This window comes from Scyliorhinus torazame, chromosome 8 (assembly GCF_047496885.1).
Source record: "Scyliorhinus torazame isolate Kashiwa2021f chromosome 8, sScyTor2.1, whole genome shotgun sequence".
In the NCBI taxonomy this organism is placed as follows: Eukaryota; Metazoa; Chordata; class Chondrichthyes; order Carcharhiniformes; family Scyliorhinidae; genus Scyliorhinus; species Scyliorhinus torazame.
This window is the reverse complement of record NC_092714.1, coordinates 104,216,020-104,230,272: the sequence shown is the minus strand read 5'-3', so window position 1 is coordinate 104,230,272 and position 14,253 is coordinate 104,216,020. Positions and strand designations below refer to the sequence as shown.

General features: G+C 48.0%; 1 protein-coding gene across 15 annotated transcripts in view; it reads left to right on the top strand.

The window, feature by feature from the left end:
• Positions 1-14,253, top strand: part of dmd (dystrophin) — a 3,042,490-nt gene that overhangs the window by 1,727,893 nt on the left and 1,300,344 nt on the right. For all 15 annotated transcript variants that reach the window (XM_072513983.1, XM_072513987.1, XM_072513978.1 and 12 more), the window contains one exon: positions 4,617-4,767. In XM_072513983.1, the coding sequence (XP_072370084.1) occupies positions 4,617-4,767 (151 nt within the window). The remainder of the gene's footprint in view (positions 1-4,616; positions 4,768-14,253) is intronic.

Sequence of the window (14,253 nt, the reverse complement as noted above, 5' to 3'; positions counted from 1 at the left end):
TAAAAGGTTTGCCCCTTACCTTCAAACTATGATCCCCAGTTCTGGACTCCATCCATTGGAAACATTCGTTCTGAATCTACCCTGTCTAATCCTGTTAGAATATTGTAAGTTTCTATGAGATCGCCTTTCACTGTTCTGAACTCCAAAGAATATAATCCTAACTAACTAAGTCTCTCCTCGTATGACAGTCCCACCATCCCAGGAATCAGCCTGGAAATCCTTTGTTGCACTCCCTCCATAGCAAGAACATCCTTCCTCAGATAAGGACATCAAAGCTGCACACAACACTCCAGGTGTGGCCTCGCCAATGCACTATACAATTCCAGCAAAATATCTCTATTCCTATACTTAAGTCCTCTCGCTTTGAAGGCCAACATAACATTTGCCTTCTTGTTTAAAAAATATTTTTATTAAAGCATTTATACACAACACCACCCCCCCCCCCCCCCCCCAACTGCTGACATCTTAAATATCCTTGAAGAAGTCGATAAACGGCTTCCATCTCTTGACAAACCAGCCCACTGACCTTGTCAAGGCAAACTTGATTTACTTGATTTTTTCCATCCAAAGGAATTTTGCATGGCCACTCACCCACACCCCTGGCTTCGGCACCCCCGAGTCCCTCCACTCCAACAAAATCCCTTTCCAGGCTACCAGGGAGGCAAAGGCCAAAACATCGGCCTCTCTCACCCCCTGGACCCCCGGGTCTTCCGACACTCCGAATGTCGCCACTTCAGGACTCAGGGCAACGTTCACCTTCAGCACCTCGGACATTACATTTGTGAACCCTGCCAGAACCCCTTCAGCTTCAGACAAACACATGCCATGTGGACATGGGTCACGGGCCTCCCTGCACACTGCCCACACCTATCCTCTATCCCCTCAAAGAACCTGCTCATTCTGGCCATGGTCATATGCACCCATATGGACTACTTTGAATTGACGAAGAGGATGTATTCACTTTCCTCAAAGCCTCCTCCCACAACCCAGCCTCCATTTCCCTCTCCATCTCCTCCTCCCACTTCCGTTTAACTTCTCCGTTTAACTTCTCCTATCGGGGCTCCCTCACAATCCATTAACTCCTTATAGATCTCCAACACCCTACCCTCGCTGACTCCTGTTTTCAACACCACCTTGTCCTGCAGCCCGGGGGCGGCAGGTCGGGAAAGGACGGCACCTGCTTCCTAACATAATCCCACTTGTAAGTACCGGAATCCGTTCCCGCTGGGCAGCTCATACTCCTCTTCCAATTCGTCTGGAGATGGAAAGCTGTCCCCCACAAATAGGTCCCCAAACCGTTCGATCCCCACCGCTGCCACCCCCGGAACCCCGCAGAGGCACACCTATGATTATCGCAAACCTGCACCCACAAAGACATGGTTTCCATTCCAAAATGCTGCCGACACTGGTTCCACACCCTCAGTGCTGATACCACCACCGGGCTTGTGGAGTACCTGACTGGCAAGAATGGAATCGGCGCCAACAACAGTGCCCTCACGCTGGTCTCCTTACACGAGGCTGCCTCCACCTGCCCCCAAACCGACCACTCCTCCACTGCACATTTCTGAACCATTGCAATCCCCGCTGCCCAGTCGTAGTTCTACAAGCTCGGCAAAGCTAACCCACGCCCCCCATTGACCCCTCTCCAAAAAAAAACCTCCTAACCCATGGAGCCTTCCCTGCCACACAAACTTCAATGTCATTCCATTAACATTCCTAAAAAAAAACTTGGGCACAAAATCGGGAGATGTGAAACACAAATAAAAACTTCAGCAATACCGTCATCTTTATCATCTGGACCAGACCCGCCAACGACAATGGCAACACATCCCACTTCTTAAAGTCTGCCTTCATTCTCTCCACCAGCTGCGCCAAGTTCAACTTTTGCAACTGGGCCTAACTCCACACCACCTATATCCCAAGGTTGTGAAAGGTCGGCCCCAACCACCTCTCCTGTCCCCGTGCATTAATTGGAGACACCTCGCTTTTCCCGATAATTAGCTTGTACGGCCAAAATCACCATGATCCTATCAAAGCTCCCGACTAGGTCTGAAATGTACAACAGGAAATTATCCGTGTATAAAGAAATTCGGAGCTCCATACCGTCCCCTCCACCGCTCGATACCACTCCACTCCTTCGAACCCCTAAGTGCCATTGCCAGCAGTCAATCGCCAAGGCAAAGAGCAGTGGACCCCCCTTGCCTTGTCCTCCGGTGTAACCCAAAATAATCCAAACTGACCTTGTTCATCAGAACTCTCGCCTTAGGCTCATTATACATCAACCGCACCCAAAGCCCTGCCGAAACCCAAACCGCCTCAACACCTCAAACAAATGCACCCATTCGACCCAGTCAAATACCTTCTCCATGTCCATTGCCACGACCATTTCCACTTCCCGGCCCTCCAAAGGCAGCATTATAACATTAAGCAACCTCCGTATGTTTACTGACAACTGCCGCCCCTTCACAAACCTCGTCTCATCTCCGGCACACAATCCTCTATCCACATTGCCAGCACCTTCGCCAACATTCATTCTACATTCTACATTCAGCAGCGAGATCAGGCAGTACAAAACACACTGCTCTGGATCGTTGTCCTACTTTAGAAAGAGCATATCGAAGCCTGTGACAGTGTGGGGGGAAGCTCCCCTCTCACCATCAACTCATTATACGTGTCCAGTAGCAGAGGCCACCGCTCTAACCCAAACTTCTTAGAGAACTTGACTGGGAACGCATTCCACAGAGTCACAGTCACAGAATTTACAGGGCAGAAGGAGGCCATTCAGCCCATCGAGTCTGCACCGGCCCTTGGAAAGAGCACCCTACCTAAGCCTACACCTCCACCCTATCGCCACACTTCCGCCCTATCCCCGTAACCCCACTTTGCCTTACCTTTTGTTGCCACTAAGGGCAATTTAGCATAGCCAATCCACCTACCCCTGCACATCTTTGGACTGTGGGAGGAATCGAACCTGGGACCCTGGCGCTGAGAAGCCATTGTGCTAACCACTATACTCCCATGTTGCCCCAGGGACTTCCCTGCCTGCATCGACCCCAAGCTATCCATTACCACTCTCGGCCCAATAGCGCCCCAATCCCTGCACCTTTGCAGCCTCAACCCTCGGGAACTCCAATTCATCCAAAAATCACCTCATCCCTTCCGCTGATGCCGAAGGCTGCGAATCAGACAATCTCCGGTAAAAAACCTCAAAAACCATGTTCACCCCCTGCCTTTCCCGTGGACACCAGCCCAAACTCCATCTGGAATCTCTGCCTCTCCTTTAGGAGGCCTAGGTAGGTTGCTGTTTCCAAGAGTCGGCGCAGACCCAATGGGCCGAATGGCCTCTTTTTTCACTGTCGGGATTCTATGATTCTTCTATGATTTAGTAACGTCTCCTCCGGCGGCGCCGAGTATCTCCAATCCACCCTCAAAATGTCCTCCACTAACCTCAACCTCTCAGCCCGCTCCTCCTTCTCTCTGTACACCCGAATCAATATAAATTTCCCTCTTCCCACAGCCTTCAGCATCTCCCACAACATCGGTGGAAACCTCTCCCATCTTATTCTGCTCCACGTAATTTTGGATGGCCACTTTCACCCTCTCGCAAACCCCCTTTTCTGCCAACAACCCCACATCCAATCTCCACTTGCTACCCATAAGTCCACTCAGAAAGCACATTCGCCGAATACTCCGATTCAACCACCTTCGCCAACAGTTCCATATCCAAGACAAAGAAATCAATCCGGGAGTAGACCCAGCGTACATGCGAGAATACAAAAACTCTTTCGCCCTCAGCCTCTCAAACCGCCACGAGTCCGCATCCTACATCCATTCCATAAACTCTTGGATCTCCTTCGTCATGGCCAAAACCTTCAAGGACATGACACCGGTCCAACCCTCCATATTCAGTTGATGTGTGTCGAGGTACGGAATCTTTGCCTCACAAAATTCACTTTGTTTCAATGTGGAGCATATATATTCACTCGCGCCACCGGCGTCCCCTCCAGTTTCTCTCACCATCACAAACCTACCCACAAATCACTTACAATACTTCCCACCTCAAAAGCCATCCTCTTATTTATCAACACTGCCACCGTCCTCGTCTTCATATCCAACCCCCAATGGACCAGTGCTGAACAGCCCTCACCCAAGGTCTCTGAGGCAAAGGGGATGAATCCCAAAGCCTCAGGTACCTTGGGAATCTGCACACCAGATTGAGGCTAACTGCCTCGCTCTAATATGCAGATTTGCAAAAAGGTGAACTCGCCCATTTACATCGCCACGTCTCACGAGATCATGTTGGATCTGGCAAGATGTGGCAAACTGGGTCGACCTCGGGAACAGGGTCTCCCAGCTTTCAACAGCCATGCTATGCATGGCGAGCAGCTTTTTGGGTGCAGCATGCCCTTTGGATTGCGCCCAATGACGTTAGCCTTCACTTTGAACAATTCTAAAATAATAGCTTTGGTGTTATACATTTGAGTTCTGTGCTACTTAGTTCAAAATAATATTATTGTCGTTAATCAGTGTTATTAAGGTCTGAATTGCAATTTTATAAGCTCATGTCAACCCATGGCCAAACTTACAAAAGAAAAATGCTCTTTTCTTCTGCCCAGGAGATTTGATAGATGTGTGGAGAAATGGCGTAACTTCAACTATGACATGAAAGACCTGGCCAAGTGGATGACAGAAGCAGAACGGATCCTGGCTGAAATGAGGGTGGATACTGAAAATATAGATCCAGAGAGAACCAAGCAGAAACTCAAGGTAATTATTCATTGAGTGCCTACTTAGAGAAGTAGCCACAGTTTTATATCAGAACAAGTCCTGGTTAGGAAATAAATATCAGAGTCCATATTAAATAATAATAACATTTTGAAAACTATTTTAGCGAATACTGTTTAGTTCACAAATACCATTAAACACATTAGAAGTCCAACAATCAAAAGGGATATTTATAAGCAGATATATTTCTGTTCATTTTGTAGTGAATTTTGCAATGTTATTAAGTTTGTTATGTTGCCTTGCAAAGACCAATGCAACCTGGGTACCAAAGTAGACCGTAGTTGACACTCTGATACTGACACAACTGTAAAAGGCACTGAGATTTATATGCAGTCCATGGTCAAATGCGTTAACAGTGTGTCATCATTTAAACCATTTTTCATTTACATTCTTTGTGGTCCTTTGGCATAGAAGTACATTATTTACAGTTAAGCAGCAGCATATGTTCAGGTATAATTACAAAGGAACCATAAGTCTTTATGGACTGAATTGTTTTTGAAGACTTTACAGATACAAGCCTGGTGGGATAGAAGGCAATAAAAAAATTCCATTAGCTCGGCAGTAATAGAAACTGTTAAGTATTCTGTCTTTTACTGGATTAGTGATGCAGAGCTTTATGAGCAGTGCTTGGTGACCCATACATAAAATTAACAGAGTGTATGTTTTGATGTGCAAGTATATGCCCTTGTGATTTGATCAAGAAATAACCTGTCCTAAATGCACAGAAGTGGAACATACTAGATAGAATGTCTTACGCTTAACTTGACCTATGATACCTGAGATAAATATGTACTTAACAAAAGACTCAAAAAGATCCAACATCCATTGTGATGCTCATGGGGAATCAAAATCAGGTGCAGGTTTCCGGTGAAGTGAGGTTAGGGGGCCAAGGATAATTGGGCAGAGACATGCAGATGCACTTCAGTTGTCGTTTTAAAGTTAAACATCATGATGCTATAATTTTCATGTTATTTATAGCTCAAAACCAAAGTGCACATAATTTGAGAAGCATGGGAGGAGAGTTAATTGGAATTTTCCTGAGTACAAGCTGAGAAGCTGATACAACTGCACTACTTGTGAGGAGGTGGAACTGCAACATGACAAGTTTACATCGGCAATTTATATTATAAATATAGATATGGAATTTGAATGAGAAAGAAAGAGCAGGTTAAATGGAAAGTTAACGTGAAGTGCCTGAACTTAATAGGGTCATTCAGATCGAGTCAAACTAGAGCTCTGCAAATTTAGAGCGTAACTTCCATCTCTTTGCATTCAGCCCTCTTAAGCTAAAGGCAGGAAGGCATTAACCTTCCACATTATTTTTGTGTCACTCCATGCGTTCTGAACAATTTCTATATTTGGACCCACAAATCTCCCTGCTTATCCACAATAGGTTGCTAGCTTCTCACCTTTTAGAAAATACTCGCGGCTGGATTCACCGTCCCGCAACGCCCAAAACACGTTTCCCGATGGGACAGGGAATTGGGCGTCGGGGGAAAATCAGAATTGGTGCCATGCGCCATTCAGAACGCAATGCTCCAACCCCCTGCTGGCGGCAGGATTGTGTTTGATAACTGCGCTGGCATTCATTTAGCGGGCCTGGCATCCTATTCTTCAGCCCTACGTACCTCTACAGTCCCCTGAGCCAGGAATCATGCGGGTGCAGATCACTTCTGGTATTTACCTGTTGTGGTGGACCTCGCAGTGGTTCAAGAGGATAACTCCTTCGGGGAGTTGCCCCCAATATCATCCGATGGCTGCCATCACCCCCCCCCCCCCCACAATGCTCTACCTGCCCACCCCTCCTCTACCAGACCACGTCCCTGCCCCAGGGACCCTTTTAATAGGAAGATGCCCCCCTAGGGACCCTTCTAATAGGGAGACCCCACAGGACCTCCAACTGAAGGACCCCCCCTCCCACAGGAACCCCCTAACTGAAAGAATGCCCCACAGTGATCCCTTGATTAAAGGGTCTCTCTGCCAGAAAAGAGACCCCTGTCAGGAAGCTAGAGAGCAGTCCAGGCAGGGTTTGTGAAATAAATTACAACTGTACCACTCAAGGCTACAGATGGTTTGTGGATGCTGTCAATCATAGCCCACTATTTGAAAGTTATAAATGGCTTGCAGCTAATGGATCTGAGGGGGCTAGATGCAGGTCACAGCTGTTCTCCCTCCAGGAATGGACACGTGGAGCTTCAAATTAAGTGTTGCAGCTGTAATGTTTTTCACAGCCCCCGTCTGGACTGCTCTCTAGCTTCCAGACAGGAATCTCTTTTCTGGTTTCTGGGGGGTCTTTGGGTGGGGTCCCGTTATTCAGGGGGTCTCTGTGGAGGTGTCCCTTTATTTAGAAGATCTCTGTAGGGAAGGGTCCCTTTAGTCAGGGCATCTCTGAGCTGTGGGATGGTAGCTTTAGTCAGTTGGTCTCTGTGGAGGTTCCCTTTAGTGAGGGAGTCTCTGTGGAGAATCCTTTCAGTTCGGGGTTTTGGGGGGGGGGGGACTCCCTGGAAGGATTCTCCCTTTTACCAGTGTCCCATGTGAGAAGTCTCTTTTTACCGGCGTCCATGGGGACAGTCTCTCTATTACCAGTGTCCCTGGGGAGAATCTCCCTATTACAGGTGTCCCTGGGAGGTCACCCTATTACAGGTGTCACTGGGGGGTTTCCCTATTGCAGGGGTCCCTAGGAGGGAGGGTTCCCTCATTAGGAAATCTCTTGGGGGTCTTGCTTGTTAAAGGGTTCTTGGGGAGGGGTGTCCCTTTGTTAGGGATCCCTGGGGGAGGGATGGGGGCCGGGTCAACCTCAAACTTGGGAAAAGGAGCGGGCCACCAGGCAATCCAGGGGTGGGAGGCTCATTTGTGGTGAGGAGGGGGAAGTGGTTGGCTGCGGGACTTTGCTATTGAGCTGTCCGCTAGAAATGGGAATCCCTCGTAACCCTTGCCATATATTCTTTTGCATGGCAAGGAATACAAATTTGGTAACCAAGTTGCACTCCCAGGGGTTCATAAATCAGTTGTAATTCTCTTCCTGCGGGAGAACATCGTCTCTCAAACAGAGAATCCAGCCCTTTAACTTTCTTAGGCCAAGGCGGGTGACTTCACACTTTCCTGCATTGACTCCCAGGAGAACAAATACTTCTTCAATCTTTCCTCTTCACTGTTATCTTTAGTCTCTGGGACCATTCTTCAAATTCTCTACTGTATGCTCCTGTAAAATCTTCACATCCTTCGTAAAGCATGATGCCCAGAATTGAGGTCACAATACATGAGAGTTGGAAGAGTGAAAGATGTGAACTATGATTTAGCGCAAAAGAGCATACTGTGAGTGGAATGAGGCCATAATATAAGTGAAAAAAGGACTGTGAATTGAATGCACTGAGAGATGAGAAGGAAGTGATTTTTGTGAAAGATAGGAGTGACAGGGTAGCAGAACTTTGGCATTGAGGCATAAGATGTGAAGTTGTGATTGAACTAGAGTTTGTCTGGGGTTGAGGTACCGTTGAGGAGGGCATTTGATATATTGAACCTTGAGGTGCGAATAGTTCAGATGCTGAAGTTTCAGGCGAGGTGAAGTTGGATAGGAATGCAAGTAGATATTTTGACTTGTTCCTGAGCATTCATTAATTGCTTCTAACCAAAGATAGCAATCTCTCCGCAGCCTGCCTTTCAGTTTGTGCTTGAAGTCAGTATGACATAATTTATTGTGATATCATGCTAAACCAGACTGAGCTACTTTGATAAATAATTGTGGTGCTCCTCCAACCACTCTGATTGTGGCATGACTGAATTAAGCAATAATGGACACATGCAAATAAAACAGGTTATAACTGAGGACATGCAGCTTGTTTGAAGGACAATACATCTGGTTGACTGCTTTTATTTAAGCTCCCATTCTCTATTAAAGTTTAATGTACAACTAAGCATTTGATATAGCTATAGAATGTGACAATTTGTGGTGGGTGATTTAAGTTGTTCCTGTTGCATTAAAGACGCCATACTAGTTTTCATTGGAGCAATCTTATACATGTAAATTATTTGTAAATATGTGGGGCGGGATTCTTCGACACCCCGCCGGGTCGGAGAATCGCTGGGGGGGCAGCGTAAATCCCGCCCCTGCCGCCCACCGAATACTCCGAAGGGTGAAAATCGAGCCGCCCGCCTCGGAGAATGGCACGGGCGGGCGCGAGACAATGGACTCGGGCTACCCATATTCTCCCGGCCGGATGGGCCGAAGTCCCGCCGAGGTGACCACGAGTCACGTCGGCGTAAATCAAAACACCTTTTTAACGGCGTCAATCATTGCTGATGGTTGACGCCGGCCAGCGTGGAGGTAGGCCACGGCCTGGGGGGTGGCCGCAGGAGAGGTGATGGCGTGGCCGCAGTCTGTGTGTGCAGGGGAGAGTTGTGTGTGGGTGTGTGTGCGGCAGGGGGGGGGGTGGGGGTTTCGGGGGAGTGCCGGGGAAGGGGGGGCTGAGTGCCGGGGATGGGGGGATGAGTGCCGGGTACGGGGGGATGAGTGCCGGGGACAGGGGTGCAAGGGCAAGGGAGTCATCCGCCTGGCCAGGTGCCGTCCTCCAACAGTCGCGCCCATGCAGCCCATGCCACCTGGCTGGGGGGAGGGGGGATACGGGCAATGATGACATGTCGTCGTTTCTCTCCCCCCCCCCCCCCCCCCCCCCCCGCCGTGGCGGCAGCCGCTATTCTCCATGTTACCCTGGAGGAGGAGGAGGAGCGTGCCAGAGAGGCGGCGCAGGCTGCTGCAGAGGAGCATGCCGCAGAGGGGCATGTGGCAGCCGCCCAGACTGGAGGGACACCCGCCCGACAGGACGAGGAGGAGGAGGAGCAGGGGGAGCACATAGTGGAGGAGGAATACGAGAAGAGGGAGGAGGACGTCGCGGCGCCACTTCAACGGAGGCACCTGAGGAGGCCCAGTATGTACTGGCCCCGGCTGTCGTACAGAACCTCACGGACCAGGAATGCAGGAAGAGACTCCGGATGAGCCGGAAAACCGTGGCACACATCTGCCACCTGCTGGCACACCTGGCACCGTGTGGCACTGGGGGGGGCACACCCTCTCCCCGTGTCCGTCAAGGTTACGGTGGCCCTGAACCTTTATGCCACGGGGTCATTCCAGATGCCATTTGGGGACCTGTCCGGCATCTCGCAGACATCGGTGCACCGGTGCATCCGGGCAGTGACAGACGCCCTATGTGCCATTGCGGACTGCTACATCCGCTTCCCTGTGGACCGGGCCAGCCAGGATGCCCGGGCCGTGGGCTTCTCTGCCGTGGCCGGGTTTCCCATGGTCCAGGGTGCGATCGATGCAGATAACAGGGCCGTGTTCACCAATAGGAAGGGGACCTATTCCATGAACATCCAGGTGGTCTGTGATCACCGCATGATTATCCTGCACGTCTGCGCCCGGTACCCGGGAAGTGTATAGGACTCATATATGTTGTCGCGGCCTTCCATCCCCGGCATGTACGAGGGACGCCACCCCCGGCTGAGGGTCTGGTTGCTGGGCGACAGGGGTTACCCGTTGCGGTCGTGGCTGATGACGCCTATACGGAGGCCACAGAATGACGCAGAGAACAGCTACAATGATGCCCATGCAGCGACAAGGGGTATGATAGAGAGGTGCTTTGGCGTGCTCAAAATGCGTTTCAGGTGCCTGGACCTCTCTGGGGGCGCCCTCCAGTATCCGTCAGATGGGGTCGGCCGCATCATTGTGGTGTGCTGCGTCCTGCACAACATAGCCCAGCAGAAGGGCGATGTTCCGCAGGCAGAGGAGGGCGGAGTGGAGGAGCAGCAGGAAGAGGTGCAGTTCTCCCCAGATGAGGGGGATGGGGGCAATGGTCAGGGCAGATGGGCGAGACATGGGTGGGTGGCTGTCAACCGTTACCGACTGGGCCAGCGGGCACGGGACAAGCGGATAGCTTCACTGACTAGGGGGCGTGGGAATCGGCGAGTATGGCCACATACTGCACACCATGGCAACACCTGAACACCCTCCCCCCCCCCCCACCCATCCACCCACCCAACACCCTCACCCCCCCCCAACCACACCCACCCCACCCGCATGCACACCACCCCACCATTGCAGATCCACCACAGACACATAATGCAATATATATAAAACATTCCTACATTTGTCACAGGAAGAATTTTTCTAAGTATACATTCTATTATCCTGTCTTCATATTATTTATACATGATGTGTTGGGTACTCTGAGACACAGACGAACCAACACGGTTGCGAATGGTACAACGCAGTTTTATTTCATTTAACTATACTCAGCACATGGTGACTGTCTGAGTGGCTGGCTATGAGGTCTGTCCCTGAGCCGTCTCCTGATGGACTGCCCAAGAAGTGTCGTGTTCCTTGTTTTGTACTTTGTATTGGCTGTCGTGTTGTGTGTGCTAATTGGTCCGTTGATCTGTCCATCATTATGTATGTGTGTATGTGCTGTGATGTTCACTTAAATATCATGACAATACATTCAGGTTAAGTATTCATGCTTTGCAGCTTCATTGAGGTGACTCTTTGGGAGGATTTTCAAGTTGCTGACAGTTGCAAATTTATGGTTGGGGGAGTGCACTGGGGGTGCAGTGGTGGTATCTATATTTCTTCCTGTTTACAACTTTTTTGCTGTCTCTGTCTACTAGGTGTTAGAAATTAAATGTTTGATTTCACAGGGGTGTGTGATTGTCATTCACCTTTTCATAACTGTAAGCCACTTAGCTTCAAAATTCAAGGTTATTGATAAAAGGGAAGTAAAGTTGTAAAGAAAGGTAGAGATTTTTTGTAGCATTCACTTGTTTTCCACTGAATTATTCTTTTAAACTTTTTAGAGCACAAAAAAATCAGAGCACCATCATTTTTTGCTTTTTTTTCACATACTGCCTCAAAGAAAAACAATATCAATTTTACATCACTGAAGCTTTTCACCTTGCCAGCTTTTTCAAAATTACTTCAAGAAAGAATAAAGACAGACGTGTGAGAAGCAAAGATAATATCACATATTCACAGCTGACTGAACAGTACTGCTGCATTCAGCAAAATTAAGTGAATTAAAAATGGTCGGACTGTACAATCAAAGTTCAGTTTATAGCGCTCGGTAACTTTATCAAGTTCAAGCCCATTGGTTTGAGAGAGACTGAAGCCTTTAACGAAAATCTGAATGAAGAGATGAAAAGACAGTTCAGTGAATAGATGTAATCGTGCTAATGCAAAATATTTTTTTTGGATTGGTTTATTCTGTTCAAACCTCTATTTTGGTTTTGGACATGAGAAACCTCTGTTATTGGTGAGGGGGGGTGGGGTGGAGTAGTAGTTGAAGCACAGTGTGATGCACTTAACATTGGAAATACCTGCCACAGTGCCAGCTACAAGAATAACATTTATTGAAGATACTTATAAAGTTTGCAATTGAATACATGCCCCATGCAATACATTCAATATCTTAATGTAAAGGAATTATGCTTGGTAAATCAGATTTAGTAATAACAGGATCTTGATGCATTACAGATGCTGAGATGGTGAGTAATGATTTTTGTACAGTAGAAAAATGTTGCCAATAATTTTACTCGTTAGTATGCCACCAGAGCCTGCCACTATATATTGTGCTTTTTGTTACTTGTAAGCCATATTTTCTACTTGAGATGTGTTGTCTCTGTTTTTGTCAATTGATTAAATAAAGGTCCTTTGCTAGTGCATTGGGTATAAAATCAAAGGTCTCTCAATGACAATCCAAGCATATGAATTTAAGAACGAACCAGCAGTCAATGCTTCCTGCTTCTGTGTACCTCCTGCAAAGTTACTGCAAAGCTGTAATGACGCTCACATTCACCTGATTGAGGGCGATGCAGTGTGGTTGCTATTGGTGTTACATAAGTGAAATTGGGATAAAAATGAACACAAATGAAGCTAACTGTTTCATGGCAAGTTGCAATTAAACAATCTTAATTACTTAGGTTAGGCTTTGCATGAATAGATTAACTTACTGAAGGTAGAAACTTGGTTGTTTTACATTAGCATTCACTTCTCAATGAACGAGCCAAATTGGCTAAAATACAAACAAACTGATGTCAAGTACTGCATTGTTGGGCAGACTATATTTGCAGGAGCTGTCAAGCCAAGGTCCCGTGTGACTATTTAGATTGGTGTTAAAGATTGTATAGCACTACTCAAAGAATTTTCAGTACCCTGGCCAGTATTTTCTCTTAAATACACCAGATAGATTAAGATATTGTGCATCTCGTTGTTCTTTCCATCTGTGCAAAATGGCTTGTGTTTGCTTATATAATACTGCACTTCAAAAATGATTTGTGAAGTCCTTTGGAACTTTTTAGAGATCATATTATCATAGAATTTACAGTGCAGAAGGAGGCCATTCAGGCCATGGAGTCTGCACCGGCCCTTGGAAAGAGCATCCCACCTAAGCCCACACTGATAACCTATCACCGTTACCCAGTAACCGCACCTATCCTTTTTGGACACTAAGGGCAAATTTATCATAGCGTATCCACCTACCCTGCATATCTTTGGACTGTGGGAGGAAACCGGAGCACCAGAGGAAACCCACGCAGACACGGGGAGAACGTGCAGACTGCGCACAGCCAGTGACCCAGGCCGGGAATCGAACCTTGGACCCTGGAGCTGTGAAGCAACTGTGCTAACCACTGTGCTACCGTGCTGAATATTCAATATTAAATAAGTGTGTACAATTGAAACATTTTTTTAAAATCATTTACGGGACGTGGACGTTACTGGTTGGGCCAGCTTTTATTGCCCATCCTTAACTGCCCTTCATTTCAGAGGGCATTTGAGAGTTAATCACATTGCTGTCGATCTGGAGTCACATGCAGGCCAGACCAAGTAAGGATGGCAGATTTGTGGTCAGTGCCCTCGCCCCTTCAGAGTCGTCTGTGGCACCCCATTTGGTTGTTCCCTCCCTTAATATGTACATCACAGGGGGTTCTGACAGGCTGTTTCACCAGTCACCCCTCCCTTATGAGGAGGATCAACTGGATGACTATGTATACATTGAGACTACTGTTTCCTCTGTGGCAGGAGTGGGTTCCGGCCTTTATGCACACACATTCCACCTCGAAGTCCTGCACCCACCCTTTAATCCTTAGTCTCCACCCCTCTCCTTGATTTTGAGAATGTGGGCAGCTGACATTTTTCAGGCTTAACTCATAATGGCCAATTAGTTCGATGAATATGACTTTCAGGAATGTTAGAGGGCACAGTTACTCTCTGTTGTTGAGATAGGCAACACTAATAGGCACCGCTCATGATCAGGTTATGTCATCCCAAGACCTAATTTCTGTCAGGCCTTTGCACTTAAGATTCCTGGGCAGCCACTGCATAATCTCGAAATTTTTGCCCACAGAGCCCCCCTCCCCATCCCTCCCCCTGTCAGCCTTCTCTTTCGGGGCCTCATCCAACCAGCTCGTTATGCTGGCCTC